The sequence below is a fragment of the Melanostigma gelatinosum genome (assembly GCF_949748355.1).
Source record: "Melanostigma gelatinosum genome assembly, chromosome: 15".
NCBI lineage: Eukaryota > Metazoa > Chordata > Actinopteri > Perciformes > Zoarcidae > Melanostigma > Melanostigma gelatinosum.
The window spans coordinates 12,501,828-12,521,386 of NC_136648.1; the positions used below are offsets into that span (position 1 = coordinate 12,501,828).

General features: G+C 42.7%; 1 protein-coding gene across 2 annotated transcripts in view; it reads right to left on the minus strand.

The window, feature by feature from the left end:
- Positions 1-1,323: 1,323 nt before the first annotated feature.
- The window catches only part of kcnn1a (potassium intermediate/small conductance calcium-activated channel, subfamily N, member 1a), a gene marked incomplete at both ends in the record, with an annotated part of 52,166 nt that continues 33,930 nt past the window's right edge, over positions 1,324-19,559 (minus strand). For both annotated transcript variants that reach the window (XM_079285449.1, XM_079285450.1), the window contains 5 exons: positions 1,324-1,629; positions 2,762-2,831; positions 5,324-5,451; positions 6,975-7,085; positions 7,415-7,556. In XM_079285449.1, coding sequence (XP_079141575.1) covers positions 1,324-1,629; positions 2,762-2,831; positions 5,324-5,451; positions 6,975-7,085; positions 7,415-7,556 — 757 coding nt within the window. The remainder of the gene's footprint in view (positions 1,630-2,761; positions 2,832-5,323; positions 5,452-6,974; positions 7,086-7,414; positions 7,557-19,559) is intronic.

Sequence of the window (19,559 nt, forward strand, 5' to 3'; positions counted from 1 at the left end):
CAAGCCATGCCATTATCTGAAGACCACAGGAAGCTCTAATTAGTGGTGGTGAGAAAGGTAGACTACATATTTCATAGTTGTGTGTATGAGTGCTAAAAGTGAACTCGTTCTCTGACAAACGCACTCACAAATATTCTCTCAGTCCGTCTCACTTTTGCTTGTTCTCTGAACTGTTTCATTTCTCACGGTGTCAGTAGAAATAGAAGAAATAAAAGATTTTCAAAACATTGAGATTTGCTGTGTAATGGAGGCAATGTTATGCGTTACATTAAGACATTTTCTTTAAATTTTTGGAGAGGAATGTATCTGAAAAAGGAATGCAATGCTGTATTCAGACTGTTAACATCGTAAAAAAGCTCTGAAATTAGTAATTAAATAACCCTCTACTATTTATACATTCAGGCACTGAAAAATCACATCACAATCAATATGTAACTAAAAAAGATAGTCCCTCTCATTTTCCCTTGGTAAGAACAAGGAAGCTGAAACCTTGAAGTTGGCAACTGTGTAAATGTTTCCTACCCAGTAGTAATGCCATATGCATCCCCTTTGCTCTTCTTTTGCGTGACAGTTTCTCCTTCTCCTTAAGTGCATTTTCAAACACTGACCTCAAGTCAGAGCTTTTATAGCCTCGTCTAAAGCTTTCACCCTAACCTATGGGAAAGAATCCATGACACCAGTCTTTTGGAAGGGAAATCCAACGGTTTGTCTCGCTCTCCTCACCAGACAAACAGGTAGACGGACGGATGGGTGGAAGGATGTCCTCCGTGGCCTCAGAGGACCAGCAGGCGAGCCGAGGCTCCACAGACCAACTTCCCCCCTCGTGGTTAAGGACTCTCCGGTGTGATAGCCAGCTCTCACCCCAGCGACCCTGAACTCAGTCATTTGTTTTTTAACTATACAAGGGCTTTTACAAAAAAGCTAACTTGAACAGCCATACAATGGCTAAAACATAAACCATATCTCTACTTTATCTCGGTTTTTCAGTCATTTCAATTTTTTTCTTCTTTTTCTTTTTTTGGATGCATTTGTGTTTTCTTGATTTAAGTCTTTGTCTGCTTTTCTTTGTTCTTTTGGAGTAGCTCTGATCCAGTGCTGTGCTGTGCCAAGAGGCTCAGTCACAGAGGAATTGGCTTTTGGATTTGATGTCAGGGGAGAGAATAGGGGCAAGGATCAGATCTGGGGTCAAGATATGGATTCATTATCAGTCCAGACATGGACACGCCAGTGGTTACAGGGACGGCTTTGGATGGGAGAGAATAAGGTGACGAGTTGGTCTGGGAAAGGTGGGGCTCGAAGGTGATTGCAGTGGGTTCGTCAAGATTATCCGCTATCAGAGGAGGTGTGTGGTGCTGTGGAGGGAGAGCGCCGCCTACGGGCGGTGGAAGTCCAGGATCGCTCGGAGCGTTCAGAGCGCTCAGAGGCTAGTGAGGCGGGCCGAAAGCGGTGAACAAAGCCGTCCAGGAATTCCCGCTGCTGCTGGGTTATGGCTTGGGAGATGAGGCAGGGCAGTGCCTGCAGGCTGCCCGTCACCGAGTCCAGCTTGTCCTCCAATGTGCCGATGCGCTTGTCCAGCTCCTCACTGCGCTCCTGGAGCTCTGACACCAGGTCATACATCACATTCTGGGTCTAATGAAGGAGAGAAAGTAAATGTGTTTGGGGCGGTGCAAGAAGACAAAGAAGGAAGAGGAGGAGGGCCAGACAAAGGAGCGAGAGACAAGATAAAAATCTGTTTCACGACTTAATATCCACAAGGAGAGACGCAACAAATTAAATATGAGGTGCAGTATGTATACATTGCCAGAGAAAAAAACGTATATAGATTAAATTATAGTCTAAATCCTACTTGCTCAGTCTCTGAAGAGAAGGACACTAACAGGAAGCTGCATAGTTCCAGCAAGTCAGCATTGATTTTTATCTTCCCACCATTTCACAACCAGCTTCTCCAATCGATTTATAGCCTGAGGAGGTCTTCAATGCATTATGTATATGCTTTACACAACTCATTCATATAATGAAAAGCGTCTCCATAATTTAGGCACTTATTGTTCCACAATGGATGCAATAGGGCCAGTGTTAATGCATGCGTGGTATCAGCATGTAATTCTTCTATTCAAACAATGGCAATTTTATCGGTTATAAAATATATAATAAAATCTACAGTATATATTCGATTTTTTATGATGACAAATTGAATGCCCAGTGACATACAATTGAATGGTCACCAGTAGAGCTCACAAACTATTTCATCATAAGGCCTTGTTCAGACATTAGTACTTGTCTTCAGCCAGAACACAAAGGGTTATTTCACCACAGGGCTGAACAAAGAGACATTTAGCCGTTGAACTACTGTCGGGTGGACACAGATGGACCTGACCATCGAGCAGAGTAAGGGCAAGTAAACACACATTAAAGGAGCTGGCCTCAGAACCTTTTAAAATACACACTGGAGTGCAAATGCCATCCACATCAAATGAGGCTGCAGTCATGCACCTCCCTTTGAACCCCCTCTCTGCTCTGCTCTGGTGGGTCTGGTGCGTTAGGCTCAGGTTACTCAAACTCCTTTCATTTCCGAAAGATGTTAGCGGCAACAGGAATGTCTTGAGTTTGATTTGATTTGAACAGTGAAAGTTTACAGCAGAACTCGGAGATAGCTGCTGGTTTCCAGTGATTTTAGAGCCCATAAAGGCTAAAAAAATGAAACCGTTGATCTACATTGAACAGTAAGACACTTTAAAGTCACACCAGATGGGAGACTTACCTTCGCCAGGTCCACCAAGGTGTTGGCCTGATCATTGAGTTTCCTCTGCTCCATCTTCACACTGCGCAGCCTAGTGGAGGCCCAGGGAGTTGGGAGCAGGAAGAGGAGAGGAGGATGAGGTGGACAAAGGAAAAGAAGAATGGCAGAGGGAATATGGGAATAGAGGGAATGTTTGCAGGAGTGGGGCATAGAGAGACGTTTGGGGGTGTTGAAGGGACAGAGAAGGCCAATAGGGAAGAAAGGAGGAACAACACATGTTTTATCAGGCGGGCTCTCTCACTGAAGACATTTAAAAGAGAAGACTGCCGGCATGCATCGTAAATATATGTACTTTACATATCTCTATGTATACATATACCATATATAGAAATATATATGTATATATACACACAAGCATTCCTGGTTTTTGTCAATGCAATACCAACCAAAACATGCAAAATTGCAGAAGCATACCACGCTCATTTTGAAAAAAATAAAATAAATGATGACAGTGTTTATCATGTTTTATCTGGATTTTGTTCTTTTGTTGTAACAACATCTTTTATATTTTCATAAGTGCTTTAAAGTAGCACTCTTTACCTTGAAAAGTATTTATTTACTGCATTCTCAACATAATCCAAAAATGTATTATGACAAAACATGATGCTTTTTTTCCAGCAAGAATGCAATATGCTTCCATACAAGAAAATCCCCAAATCTACGTTTGAAATCAAAACATTCCCATCTCTTTCCACCCAAAAGTAAGACATCAAAAAAGAAAAGGATGACATGCCCTTTGTCAGTGCTACACACAGCTCAGTGGTAGGACTTGAGATATATACACACTGGTCATTCAGTAAGCGTGCGGTGACTGTGAGGGACTTGTGCACAATGAAACGTGAGTCTTTCACAGTGTGCGTGTGTGTGTGTGTGTGTGTGTGTGTGTGTGTGTGTGTGTGTGTGTGCCACAGATAAAAGATGAAGCTTGCCAGAAATAAACTGTCTGATGACACTGCTGAACATACGGCAGCATAGACATTTCAAATAACTTGTGCAATGATACATCGGACATGTTTTGTGATGCCTTCAACATTGTGCCTCTTTATCTCTAATCAAATACATTCGGGCCTTGTAAGAACGGTTAACGCTGATGCGAATAATGTGTCATTGTTAGCGGTGGCATCGCACAGCCATCATTTGGATGTGTGAGGGGAAATTATGATGACAGGATGACATTCAAGGGCATTTATTCATGTGCAAATCAGTATATCAGAGCAGAGTGAGCCTGCTCGCTTACGGCTCCATCTCTGTGGGAAGCCGTTTCAGCTCGTATGTGTCTGTTTGCTCGGCTTTGTTATCCCTTATGGCTGTCGATGAATAGGGGCTAAAAGCCAAAACTACTTATTCGTGTAACGCATTTTGAGTACAATTTATTCTTCAAAACTACAACCTGTGTTGTGTCTCCTCTTTTTGTGCTGTCATCAATGTCACGTGCGAGCTTTGGCATTTGGTCTCAAATAATAAGGATAAAACAAAGCAAAAATCATTATAAACAAACATTTAGACCTCATTAGAATTACATTACGTTAACGTGTGTGTGTGTGTGTGTAGGTGTGCGTGTGTGCGAGTTCATGTCATCTCAAAACCATCAAAAGTGTAGGATGAGTTCTGTTGATGCAGGTTAATATAGCCTCCAGAGCAGCTATATTAATCATGGGCAACATTATACAGTACATCGTAGATGATTATGAACCTCTGACCAGCAAAGCTCCAAGCTCATTCTGTGCACGATGCTTTTTTCTTTCACACGTTCTCTCCAGACAACCTTCCACTTGTGACACCAGTGGCAAAATGTTGATGCTTATTTTGAATTTATTTTCATTCCATTCAAAAGGGGAGATGGGAGGGAGAGGGAAGTAAATGGAACATTGAAGTAAAGAAAAAAAACTAAAAACAATTCAGCATCCAGCATTTTCTTTTTTTTTGTGGTAACAAACGCTTTTTTTCATGCATGTCAAACGCAGACATGGAGAGAGGAGGAGGAGGATGTTGAGGAAACAGTAGGAGGAGGATACATAGAAGACTCAACTTACTTCTGAGCTCTGCAGTGATAGAGCAAAACAAAGACAGAACACAGTACAGAGTTTTAACCCCACAACATTCACGAAACGAGTGAAACCATTACACTTCTCACTGTAAGCACAGGGTAAAGGGGGTCGGAGGGAGAGGGAGACGGGCAGGGGAATAGGGAGGACCATTACACTAGATTGCAGTGTGTGTGCTGATGTATGTGTGAGTGTCATAGTTTACATGTGTGCGAGCATAACAATCTTAGGAAATGGTACTCTTGAAGAGGACATTGTATCAAACGCTAGAAATATTCTCAGCTATGTCTACATTTCAGTTTATTAGCAATGCAACAGTTGATAATACAGCCTAAATATCATGTACCACAAATAACAGCTAAAATATTGTATTTTTAAATAACACAGTATCGTTTGATTGCCCTCGGGGGTTGGTGTTGAACAACACTCATTGTATTACACATCCGATAACACGAAAGAAAAGCAGAGCAGGACTTACTGGTGAATGGCTTGGAGAAACTTGCGCTGGTGTTTTCGCACCTTGGCGTGATCTATCTTCTTGACCAACTTCGTGTGTTTGTAGATGAGCCATGTTTCCCTGAGTACATTGGCAGCTGTGTTCTTTACCTGCGAAGCAAGTTTGAAAAAGACATGAGATGTAGAGGAGCTCCTTGAAGGGCAGTGTCGGCACTAGATTAAACATCCAACAGGGGCTCGAGGGCATACATTTTGTTTCAACATAGAGGGGACGTCTAAGAAGATGGAGGTTTGGGGGGGTCATCCACTTTATTTTCTGCATTCTTTTCATGCACTTATTTATGGTGGAAATGTTTTTATTTATGTTGAGGAAAACACAAAATGTCGGCACCAGGTGGTAAAATACAATGATATAAGTCATGAGGACTCCACAAGTCTTTTCGCCTTGTGTGGATGGAGCACAAATGCCTCAACAACTCCTCTCCTCATACCTCTGTGTGCGAGTGAAGATGCAAGCTACTCTTCGTTTTAAGGCTGATCTCTCATGCATTACGCACCGCCTCTCTGGCAGTGCCGGGCTGCAAACCTGTGCGTAATGCAGCCTCCAGAGGCTACTGCTCAGCCCTTTCAGTCCAAGCCCCCATGTATCAGAAATCAATACAGTTTTCATTTTCTATGAATACATCATATTTAATGTTTCTTATCATTTATTTCTATAGCACTTTTAAAAACAAGAGTTATAAGGCCTCGTCTTCGTAACAAGCCAACCAAAGTGACAACGTGTAACATAAAATACAAACTGTGAAATATTAGAATGTCCGGCGATGGTCAAACATAGAAATCAACATAAAACCAATGCGTTATAAAAACGCTGACCTAAATAACTTAGTATCGACATTGGACATTTGCACAGATGTGTAATGAGGACGCCCCAAAACCCAGTGGCTCTCAAACTGGAGGTCAGGATCCCAGAGGGATCTCGAGATAAATCCAAAAAGTCGCAGGATAATTAACAATGTTATGGAGCAGAAATGTATTTTTTCTTCTGTCTTATCCCGCTGAGACCCGCCGGATTGCCAGCAATCCCAGCCAACATACCGGTACTGTCTCTCGGAGGCTGCAGCTGCCTCAGTTGTGAAGCGAGAGTGAAGATCATATGAAACTAGACGACCTGTTGAATCCATTGGTACCAACCATGTAGCTTGTCATAAGGGGGCTGAATAACGCTCCCAACTTAAGACTACATATTTGGAGGGATCCCTTGACCTCTCACCTCTAGATATATGAATGATATTGAGTTCTACGGTTGTCCACACATCTCCATTTTACAGACATGGACACTTTATGATAATCCCATGCAGTTCTCGGCAAAAGGCCATTGTTTGAATGCAGTATAATTGTGTTATTGTCGCAGAGTCTAAAAATGGTATATTTGAACATTTCTGCATACTGGGGTCCCTAAACAGAATTGTATAGAAATTACCTTTGGATGTTTTTTTATTTTGGTCTCTGTCTCGTGTGTTTGGATCCCACAATACATGCTTGCTTTCTTTAGGCCTCTAAAGACTAGACAACTTGCACAGTTTGAAAAAAGGAAAAGCACACATATCCATATGCAGGCACCCTGTTGTAAAAAACAAAGTCACTAAATGCATTGGTATGCTGTGACTCACTCGTTTGCAGAGTTGTGTGTCCATCATGAAGTTGTGGACATGTTTCTCAGCCTTGGTCAGCTCCAGCTTCCTGGCTACAACTGCAACCACCAGAGCAGTGCAACCAGCTCCCTGTTGCACAAAGACATGGTCAAACAAACAAAACATTGTGTTTGTGAGCTTTCAAAATGCTACTTTACGAAATGTCTGTTCACAATGACAATCTTTTTTTAAATATCGATCACAAATTAATAAAAACCTTCACATATTTATCAACTCTATAAAAGTTACCAGAGTAGGATTATATATAAAGTTATCTCAAAGTTGTGGTTGTTTTTGCAGTATAGGTTATGGTCCTGGTCAGAATGTAGCTGGCAGTGAGAGCTGAGGTTTAGTTTTATAACTGTTCCAGTTGTCCTGTGAGAGATCTGTTTATCTGAGTGAAGAACAAAGAAACCCACCATAATCCCTGTAAGCAGACACACGCCTTTCCCACAGTACGTGTGTGGAACCATGTCCCCATAGCCAATGGAGAGGAAGGTGATCGAGATGAGCCACATGGCTCCCAGGAAGTTACTGGTCACTTCCTGTTTGTCGTGATACCTGAAGTGATGGAGAGAAGCAGCAGAAGTGGGATACACACAGTGAGTAAAACCGCACACAGTCTCTGGAACGTGAGCATGCTGGAGAATGACGTGGTGCTGCGTGAACCGAACAGCGGTGGTGGGTGGAGGAGGTGGAGGTGGTGAAGATCGAGGAGGAGGAGGAGAAAAATCACGGTGCAACAAGGTGTTACACCTGTTTTGTAAAGCCAGTTCGGCACAGAGTCTAAAAAAAAGTCCATTCTGAGTAAAAATAAATAAAAATGAAGGTACATTTCATGTATTTACAAGAGACACTATGAGTTCTATTCTTCCTTGGCTCCGGGTAATTTCTACCTGAAACAGTTTAATGGAGAAATATGTTCAATGGGAATAGGAATGTAGGCAGAAAAAAGCAAACGGGTTCAATTTTTCTAAGTAAATTGATTGAATGATTTCAGCAACATCACTGAACATGTGTTTTATGTTCAGTGTCAATATGAGAATATTTGGTGAGAGGAATGATATGAAGGAGCATTCAAAAGGGCCAAATTACTTACTCTCGTCAGACATTTGCATAGAAATTACAACTGCAGCCAACATGTTTCAAATGCCAAAAAGAGGGTCCGTGTCTCTGTAAGTGACTGGATAAAGAGCACCGCAGGTCAAACTTCATTTGAATATGACAACCCAACAAATGTAATGACCGAGCATCCACAAATGCACATACTGCTGCATTGAATCAAACTAACAATTGGCTTATTGGTCACTGTTTGCTGCAAAATCTTCCTCCACAGAGTTTACGCTGCCCCAAAAAAGAAGGTTTGGCAATGCAAATCATCACATCAAACATTGCTGAAAATAGCTGACAGCTATGCTTGAATTGTCAGTCAAAAGGCCCACAGTGCATATGCAGAGATGTTTCTATAAAAACACACACACACTCACACTGTACAAAGCTGGATTGATGATGACATTCCCATACCTTTTGCAGCAAGAAAAAAGTCCATCACAGAGGCAAATCTGCCTTCTCCACCCACCCTCATTCAACTTGTTTAATTATTCCCAATGGGCTGTCTAGGAGGAGATCAGATAAGATTTAATTTTGGAATTAAAATCAAATATTCATTTTACACTTTTAGACAACATCTCACCAACATCCTGACAAGACAACATCAATGGAGTCTCATTTCTTGGGATTTTGTGAAGGCTTTTCTAAAAGGGGATTCTGACTGGGCCAATCAGGAATCACTAAAGACTTTGAACTATCCAGCAGTGACCCAGCATGTGGACTCAAAATGGCCAGAACAATCACCTTTAATTAATGCACAAGTACAGAATTTGTGAAGTTTTCCTTTCCATGCAAAGGTAAATGCACACTCCTCCTTCTCCTCCAAGACAGTTCATCGTCATCAAACATTATACATGAACTAATCATGCCTTCCGCGAGTTCTTAAAACTCCCACTCTCACAAATGTGTATTGATAGGCAAAGTAACTGGATAACTTCTTTTTTTTTACCCCTCAGAATGACAAAAAAGTGTGCAGTTGATTTCAAGCGTCTTAGATGACATGCAGCGAAGCAGTCTGTGCAATACCATGCAGGAATAAAAAAAGATGTCTGTATCCTGCATGCTTCAAAACCAGTATATTGAGAGCAGGGGAGCGATGGGGAAAACCATTTACAGATGAAACCACCTCTGAAAAACACTCCAGTACCACCAGGTGGAAGGGGACTACACGTCTTCGTGGACGGGCTTTCATTTGTAAACAGTGGGGTAGGATTGGATGAGTAACAAAGGGAGAAGCTCATTGAATTTGACACCCGTCTCTTTTACCTGCATCCCAACACTTCGCCAGCTGCCCTTTGATAGCTGCCAGGGGGCTAAACTTGATCAGCTGGCAAAATATTGTAATTACAAGTGACTAGTATGTTAATTTCATTCATCTTGTCATCAAGGCGAGGAGAGAGTGAGTCATGTCTTCAAGGCAGGCAGAAATGTGCTGCACCTTTTAGCACCGTGAACAATGTATTATTACAGCAGCCTGCTGTTGTAAATACACCCCCATAGATATGCTTTGACAAAAATGCAGAGGCAAACATTTTAGAGAATGCTTCCTGTTTTATTATCCGTTTTTTTTTTTTTTTTTAAATGGTGGAAATATATTTTCAACACCCATATTTCAATAATTCTCCACTCTTATAAAAAAAAAAGAGCAGAAACAGCAATGTGGGAATAGAGACAGAGGCTGAATGGGGAGCTAATCAATAGCATTTTAAGGCTCTCAATATACTGTGTCAAGTTTTGGAACAGCATGGAGAAGAGCTGGCACCACTTTCAACCTATTCCAGGACAAGAGGTGCATCCCCCGCTGTTCAATTCTCCCTGACAGACGCTCTGCAGCGAAAGCATTGTCCTGAAATCAATTACTGAAACGATTTCAGAGATGATGTTTTTATCCACTTCTGTATTGTATATGTACAATAATTCTGAACATCCAAATGAGCTCTGAGACTTTGCATCTGTGGTGGGTTAGAGGAGGGAGTACAGCACGATTCACACAACATAAGGCAAATAATCTCTGTGGCTCCATCTGCAACCGAACAAGTCAACAACAGCAACCGCTGACGACAACCTTCCTCGTCCGTCTCTTCAAATGATCACCAATGTATCCACTGGTCTTGTCGACACCGGGATGTTTTCTGTTCATGTGGACTAATGAATGATTCTCAGTCATCCAATATCTTAACTTTAGTCGATGAGTTCATGAGACGAGTCCTGAAGAAACACCGCGGCCAAAGTTGAAAACACAAAAACAGAATCGTACTGATGGTTCAAATGTGAAAGAGCCACACACTTACCTCTGCCAACACACGCACACACATGCACGGAATGCTACTAAAAACACTGCAATATATAACATTTTGTTATTTTTACAAAAGGAAAGCTTTTACATGCAACGCTTAAAAGGTTAGTATGAATGCAACATACCTATCTTCAATCTCAATGCTTTTCACTGAAAAGTGTCAGATTATTATCAGCAAATGTCTGAAAGTTTTAGGCGTCATTCTTAAAAGGGGTATTATTATTATGATCATCTTGTTTTGGAGTGAATCGCCTCACATACATGACATCTGTGAAACCAGCAGGACACGCTACTTCAACACAAGAACAGCAGAAGAGAGCTGTTTGAGGTATTACACTCTGTGAGCAGGAAAGAGACTTTTAATATCAATGTTTAACATATGTTTCAAACTTCCTTTCGGTGAACCACAACCTCGCCTCTGTTTCTACTTTCCTACGCCGGTTAGCTGTCACAGTAAAGCAAATGACTTCCTCCACATTCAAAACGTAACCTGCTGCCGCTATCGCCTGCGTACAATTGCAGCACTTCCCCCTCTTCTTCTTCCTGCATTTTGGTTTAATATCAACAAAAACTAATTAAAACAACTTTTCAACGAGTGCAAGTCTTGTTGAGATAATTGAATTTGAGCGCTGGCTGAGATTACTTGGGGACAAATAACTTGGGATGCTCCTCTGGGAGCGTGTTAGTTGCAGTAAACATGAGCAGATTAAACTCAAAGTGATGATGACCTAATTAAAAGAAACAGCGTTTTCACAGCGCAGCCAACAAGCAAAGCAAAGCAAGCGGCAGATGCACACAGGTGGACTCGAACTATTGTATAATATAAGCATTTTATGATGTATAGAAGTATAAAAAACATACATAATATATAAAAGGCAGATAAAAAATAAGTCCAATCCAGGAAAGTTGAGCTGAGCCAATAGAAGTTTTAAATATATCAACAACATCTGGACAGATGAGAATTTATCCTGATGACTTCAGTGATCCTTTCACTGTGAGGTTCACGTAAGTGGTTTTAAGTGAAATGTCTCAACAACTGTTGGAGTTTTTAAATTCCAAACCCAGATTCATGTCTCCTTTACAACAAGTTGTCTTTGGTCATGCCTTAACTTTTCATTTTCCATTGCTTTCTATCGAGAGCTGTTTTTTGGTTTTGCCGAATCGATGAATTGATTCAATGGACAGATCTGTGATACTGCGTTTCTTCACAAGTAATCACAGCGAAGCACCACTTTAAATCTTGTGTTTACCAGAGATGTGCTTATGAGTTTCTTGAAAATAAGTAATTCACAGATTCATGGATTAATTGCCTTTCTAACACTTTGGTTTATGACTGAATTCCACAAAACTGCCTCAGCTGTACTTTGTGTTTATTGTCAATTGGCAAATGTTGGCATGCTGATACGCTAAGCTAAGTTGGTGAGCGTGATTAGCACCATACCTGCTTAACATCAGCATGTTAACATTGTCAATGTGAGCATGTTAGCATGCAGACTTTAGCATTTAGCTAAAAGGAACAACTGTGCCGGAGAACAGCCTTACAGAGCCGCACACGTGACTTATTTTGTAAGTATAAGCACATACGGCACTGTTTGGAAAGTTACACAACGCTGATGGCAGCAGAAAAAGCTCAACTACACTGTAAGGAAGGGTTCGGTCAGGGAATCTTTACACACGCTTGACCAGTCGAGGGGCTGAATGTCACCATGAAGCCTCGTCTGATAATCAAACATGGAGGAGTGGTTGTCTCACAAGGTGTGTTGGAATTGTACTTTAGCCAAATAACACAAATATAAACCAAGACAGAGACTTGTTGCAGAAACCAACCTCTTGATTAAGATCGACTTAATGTGCATTTTATTTGTTGCGGGGAATGAAATGATTTTGTTGCACCACTATGATTGCACTTTAATAATTCTAAATAATGTATTGCTGCCAAGCAACTGAGCTGTGAATCCAAAAGTAAAAAACCTGCGCGCTTTTGCTGACTTGCAGATTTTGCAGCCTCCAGGCCTCCTTTGCCAGAAATAATCAAGTGGGCGTGTTTGTGATTCTCATCCATCTTAAAGATGCTGCATGAAAACGTCCAAAGAGTCCTCTACACTGAAATTAATAATGAAATGATCTGCAAGTCAAACTATGCCAAATAGTAAATGCATCAGATAATGTAAGTCCTTGAAACAGCCTTGTGGCACTACCTTTACAAAGGTATGTCTCAGCTGAGCACTTCACAAAGTCAGGCCTTTTCTGTCCCTCTTAATCTATAATCCACCGGACAGGAGGCTCCGTTCACAAAGCCCTTAATCTCAATGTTTCAGTGCTGGAGTGTGGTTATGTCTCTGGGGGTTATCAGATAATTAGCGCCCAGATGTTACAGATGTTTCATTGAATTAGACGGGAGACACAAGCTAAAAACTCAACAGTGAGTCCCTGTAAACAAGGTCACACCAGTCCCCATGTAATCTTTAAAAAAACAGGTATTTTGCTCCGAGATACAATACGATCAAGGGCATTCGTCACATACCCAGTAGTGGTTAAATTCACTTTGCTGCTAACTCTGGGTATCCAACCTTCAGGGGGACACAACAAGCTTTAAAACACCACTCCTCCTCCTCCACTGCAAACTAAGTACACCTAAGCATTTACTCTCATGTTCCCATTCTTCCCAATGCTCTCAGCACTCCACAAAATACAGAATCTGCTGTTCTTCTGCCCACAACGCCAAGTTTCGCTTTAAGGAAGCGCTCGCTCATTGGAACCCACGAGATAGCCGACCGTCTACAGAAACACTGCCCACATTTGTTGCTGCGAGACACATGGCCATTATGTTCATCCGATCCTATTCAGGTGCCCCACAAAATGCCTGCTCATTGAGTTTCCATGGTTTTTAAGTTTTAAGTCTTTCATATTCAGTCAGGATTTAATCTCTAGCAGTTTGTTCTTCTTTGATTATTGCGGTGAGAAACATGGAAACCCGGAACAGAAACTCACTCTAAATCTGACAAAACACGTCTTAAAGTAGAGACGAATGATGAACGGATTTAGTCAGCTCTGATTCTATATCAACTCTTTGAATGCTGATTGATAAGTGCAAGGTACGAGAGTAATCCTACTGCATACAAATCTCATCGTATCAATCTATTTTAATTGTTCAAATTTTGTTGGCAAAGAAAAATTCAGTAAACCACTATTTTAATAATATCAGAACAATGACTAAGAAAGTAACAACTAGTCTTGAAATATGTTGACTACCCTTGCCGGAGCAAGATGAAGTGTATAATAAGAATATATTTGCAATAACGTAATTTGCAAAATGTCCGTGTTTTTTTAGGTCTACTTAGAATATCCTTTTTTTCCTTTCATCCCTTATTAAAGCTTTATTGTAGCTCTAATATTAACGGATAATAGATTTTAGTTGAGGTGCTTCCCTCAGTTTGAGGGGATTCAGTACACACGAGTCCTGCAGTTTAACAGTGTAAATAAGAACAATCGTAAGGAACCTTCCACTTTAAGATACTACCACCAGAACAAAGAACAGCGCTGGTTTGATCTTCAGCGCTGATCATATCTCTGGTGATTATAACTTTCACATTCTTCGTTATGCAAACATGCTTTGTGGGCTCTGTAGCCTATACGACTTTTCCATAGGCTGCAATAAATACCATGCCTTCAGAGCGTGCATAGTTTAAAAAGAAATGACCAGATCAAGTCATCAAAGCATAGAGAATCACCTGTCCTTGACGTGGCAGCAATTTGCATAGAATTCATCTGACTTTGTGAAAAGGTGTATTAGCCGCTTACTGTAGATTGAAAATGCATCGTATGCATTTTACTTTGTGATCCTTGGAGCGCACTGTCAGGCCCACAGGGAGTTGGATTGAAGTCTCAGCGTGTTCTTCAAAGTCTGCCACATCTTTGCCATCAATTGTGGACATAAATGCTTTGAAATATTGCATACATTTCAAAGTAGTCATCATCCGTTTAGCCAGGAGATTAAGGAGGCCTTGTTGCAACCCACTTCGTGGTATTCTGAATTGTAAACTAATCACAAACTAATAGAAACAGCATTGTTGCACTCGCAGCCTGGAAACTGTAAAGTTGTAAAATCTAGCTCAATCATTTATGTCAACCTGTGGTTGGTGTGAGAAAGTTCAAGTTGCATCGGTGTGTGTTTCTCTGGTTCGACATTCGGACAGTCTGCTCTTGGCTGCCGCTGTCTGAATCCAAGCAATGGCACAATGTGGATGTCAGACCTCGGTGTAGGTGGAGCTGACTGGTAACTCAAGCCTGATAATCCAGTGCTGCACTCTGAGGGAAAGTCAGCTGAACTTTCTGAGAGCTTACGGGTCCTCACCCGAGAAAGCGAGGTGGAAAACAGCAGTCTCACATCGAAATAGAGCGTTTTGCTTTCAGATAACAGAGTTAGAACAGGAGTGGAAAACTAATTAGATAACAGTTAAAGAGAAAAAGGAGCGAGAGACCAGGGAGGCAGGCAAGGCATGCATGCGAGTGTGTAACTGAGTTCTGGCCGGATTAGGCCTGCTTGTTATGGATCAGGGAAGGCAAAGGAATCAGTAGTGGGGAGAGATGAGGGACAATGGAAACAATGGAAACAATGTCCTCACCTGTCTAGCTTTGAACTACGCAACATGACTCATATATATATATATATTTGGCGATCAAAATCACGCTGTGCTAGATAGTAAGACACACCCCAGAACAAAATGACATTACATCGTACTCAAAATAACTTGAGATTTGTCCTCCATTTGCATAATCAGACTTTCTTCTGGCTACAGGAGACTCTCTTCACCTCTAGAACTAAATCTTTGGGGCAGAAGCAACAAGAGTCATGTGCGAAACCATTATAACGCTGTTCAATCAATTTTGTAAAGGGAGACACATAATGGGATGGTAATGTGTGAACACAGCGAGACAGAAAGGCTTTTGCTCCTCGACAAATCTTTGGAGTCGCTGCTAAAAAGACTTTTTTGTGCAAAATGGATCCATAACAATTGCATAAGGACAGGGAGAGAGAAAATGAGGAAAGACAAATTGCCCTCTGGCAGATACATGAAGGTGACTTGAAGGAGCTGCTCCATTTTAGCACAAATTTCCTCCTCCTCCTCCTCCTCCTCCTCCTCCTCCTCCTCCTCCTCCTCCTCCTCCTCCTCCTCCTCCTCCAGCCCCTACCGGCCTAACACGCGATTGTTAGCAAAGAGACGCTTGCTTCAAAGTGCTGCGCACACCGTTGGTCTCTGCTGTGATCCTACAGCCACTATGTCGCCACGTTCATGCCAACTAGCGGGCCTGCCTAATCCTCCTTTGCCATACTGAGTTTGAAAGGATCATTAATTGTTTTAGAGGGGCTGACCCTTCTCCACACCACCCCCCCCCCCCCCCCCCTCACCCTCCAACCCCACTCAGGGCAGCAGTGGCGCCAGCTCGGTGCAAAATGACAAGTTGTTTTGTTTTTTCCACGGCTAGAGAACGAGGACTCACATGGTATCCCTATGGAGCAGCATAGTGGGGAGATAGAAAGTACAACAAAACATTATACAAACACACACACACACACACATGCACTCTCACACACACTTACATGTGCATGCTTGCACCCATCCTTAGTAACATACAGATCCACCCATCTGAACTCACATGTTATTCTGAAACCAAAGGACCAACGGCATGCACTGCTCATGGAGAGTGTGTCGCAGAACGTGTGTGAGAAAACCAAGACTCCGTTAGAGATTCTGTGCTTCTCATCTAACCATTCATTTAAATCCAGATTTCCAAATTGACCCCAGCACTCTGTGGGATTAGGGATTCGCAGTGTCAGATATCCGTTCTCGTAGTTTTTTCCTGGTATAATTCATATGGAACTTCTGTCTCTAATAATGAGCTGATAAAGATCCAATCATTACAATAATCTCAATGTTTAGCCAAGACTGTCATTATTCAATTTCAAGCAATAGTTCAACATTTTGGGAAATACATTTGCTTTCTTGCCGAGACTCTCGATGAGTAGATCAATACCTTTCTTAATGTGTACTCACATTCTGCCCCTCCACATGGCTGCAGAACAACGTGGAGAGTTGTCCCTTGATTTTTATCTGCATCAACTTTTTGTGTACCGTGTGTTGTTATGAACGTGGTCCAACATTAGTTGAGGTGACACCAGTAACGCCTCTCTGTGTTCCAGAGGAGCTGCTGTCAAAGGCCAGCTGCTCTTTCCACTGCTGGTTCAACCTTTAAAGTTTAAACCCACCAACCAACAGCTTAGGCTCCGAGAGGTGCGTGGGGGGGGGGGGGGGGGGGGGCACGGTGTCTGGCGCCACCTCCTGGCTGGCTAGATAGATAGATGTAAACTTTATTTATCCCCAGGGGGAAATTCGTAGTGAGCTCCTCACATGCTTTCCTTCCTCACACAGCTCTGATCCCAAGTCAGAGCAATGTCCACCCCGATGACCACATCTCCTGGCTTCGGCCACCGCTGAGGTGGACCCTTCATTGGCTGACCAGCAGCCTCCCGCTGTGCGTGCAGACCCGCTTATAAGCCCCAGCACAGCGAAAATCGATCTCTTCGCCCTGGACCTCAGTCCTGGCTACATGAAGATTCAGCTTTCCCCTCCAGCATCACGCTGCGACGCAGGTCTGACCATATGGCTTCAACATGTGCTGTGGACAAAGAGAATCAGGCCTTCACTTTTTCAAGCAAAGGTTTCATCCTGATTTGTAGTTTGATGAGAGCAAACCTCCTCGGAAGGAATTTCACACTAGGGTGTGAATTTCCCCCCCCCAAAAACCATGGTCACCTGAATGCACCGCTGCAATCTCATTGGCCGAGAGCCAAGACACCCCAGGACCCCTGTGGTTCAACCACTGTTCTACAAAACTAACTGCAGTACACACCTCAATGCTTTTTCCCTTCGACCTCCGTCGAACAGGGAGCACACAACGCTCTCTTCGCCCGGACCTTCGTCCTGGACACATGAAGACACATCGGCCTCTCCTCCCCCCCTCCAGCACGACGGAGGCCACGAGGAAGCTGCGGCCTTCACCCCTCATCAAACCCTGACAGGTCACGAGCCATTTCGCTGGACGAAAGAGACAGTGCTCCACTTTGAGTAAGGCTCCCTTACCCAGCGGAGACGAATCCCTTCCACGACCCGTCTCCGCTTCTTTTTCTTTTTGTGCACAAACCGGCACAGAGGAGCCTGACGAAGCCTCGCTCCTCTCGTGACCGATGATTCCCGGTAAGACGCGCAGACACGCCGTCTCATCCGAAGTTAACTGTCCTCCCTGCAGCGAGTACAGATCGGACCTGCGTTTGCTCCAGAGCCACGCCAACAGACCGAAACAGCGCCGGCAAAGCCGCGTTGCAAGCAAGCTACCCCCTGCCCCTTCCCGACGAGGAAAACGGACAACTTCCCCACGAACACTTCAACGTTGCAACGAAGCATCGACAAGTAAGGTTCATGGTATCTGGGAATAGCTTAGCTTAAACTAACCTAAGTTTAATTCAGGCCATTCATTTATACGTTGATATTCCCGTGTTTTTGTGTGTTTAAGTTACTGTCGCATTATACGGAGGTATTTACGCAATCATTACCGACCAAAGAAGCTCCGTTACATTGTGTATTAACTGCTATGACTGTTTGCTTGGGATTTATTTTGAGTTATTTCATTTCGTTCTGTTTATTTCTCTCTTCATTAACTCGACTCTGTGAGTGAGCTGAGGTGCTTGGCTTATCACGGCATAAGTTACCGGCAGTTCAAAGAAGACAGCGGTATACTTATGCGTGATAGAACCAGCAAACTCAGGCTCCCTACAACATCGCACGCCGAAGTGTGATGCACGTCGAGTTCTCGCTCCTTTTTCCTTTTCTTCCTCCTCTCACGTAACACGCACACACAGCTCCTATCTCTGCCCCTGGGGGAAACCCCGTTCAAACGATCGCCTCACAACACACGTGTGCATCGGCACCCGTGATTACATACAGCAGTCTCACCGCCATTTTGTCCGAGTCACTCGACTCCGCCATCTGGTGGTAGTTTAGCTGTAGTATCTTAAGCCCCCTCCCCTTTTGGCCCGCGTCACTCGACGCCGCCATCTTTGTGGCGACTCTCCTTTACACACACACACATACACACACACACACAGACATACACCCTCATCCATTTTATTCATTCTTTAGTTTAGGCATATAAAATTGTATGATAACGTTTGTTGGTTGCAATATTAATTGATTTGATCATTTATTATTTTGATTTAATAAACTCTGTTATACTTTAAGGAGCAGTCGTCTGTGATTACTTGTGCATATGTATTTGATAAGACTGTATGTAGTAGCCTGTGCTCGAACTTAAAACCTTCACTGTCACTGAATGTATCGTCATACGCAGACTATTGACATTATGAGTGACTACTTGCTGCTGCCTTTAATTGAACCACATTCAATTCATATATTAATCAATTTCCTGCATTTCTGCATTTTACTACTGCATTTTATTTCTTGTACTGTTTTTTAATGTCTTAATGAATGTTCTTAATTGTTTTTAAATCTCCTTTTCTTTTGCCTTATGTTTTGATGCTTTTAATGGTTTTATGTGAAGAACTTTGAATTACCTTGTTGTTGAAATGTGCTATACAAATAAACTTGCCTTGCCTTGCCTTGCCTTGCCTTACTAATTATGAGACTTAGTTTTATCGTTTGGTTATTGGTCCCTGTTCGCAGGGTGGTGCCCCGTTGTTATTAATAATCATTAATAATTGTCACATACATTAATAATTCTATTGATGTCAAGAATTCAGTTTCTTAAATGCTGATAACCCAAACACGCTCCTTTACGTTCCCAACACAGGCCACGAGGAAGCCGCGGCCTTCACCCCTCCTCAAACCCTGACAGGTCACAAGCCATTTCGCTGGTCGAAACAGCCGTGTTCGATTCCGAGTAAGGCCCCCTCATCCCGCGAGAGCGGATCACTTCCGCGATCCGTTTCTCCGTTTTTCTTTTTGTGCACACAAGCCGGCAGGGAGACATCAACCCTCTCTCCTAACCGATGATTCCCGGGAAGGACGCGCCGACACGTCGCCTCAGCCGAAGTTAAATCATCCTCCCTGCAGCCAGGATAGATCACGTCTGCGTGTGCTCCA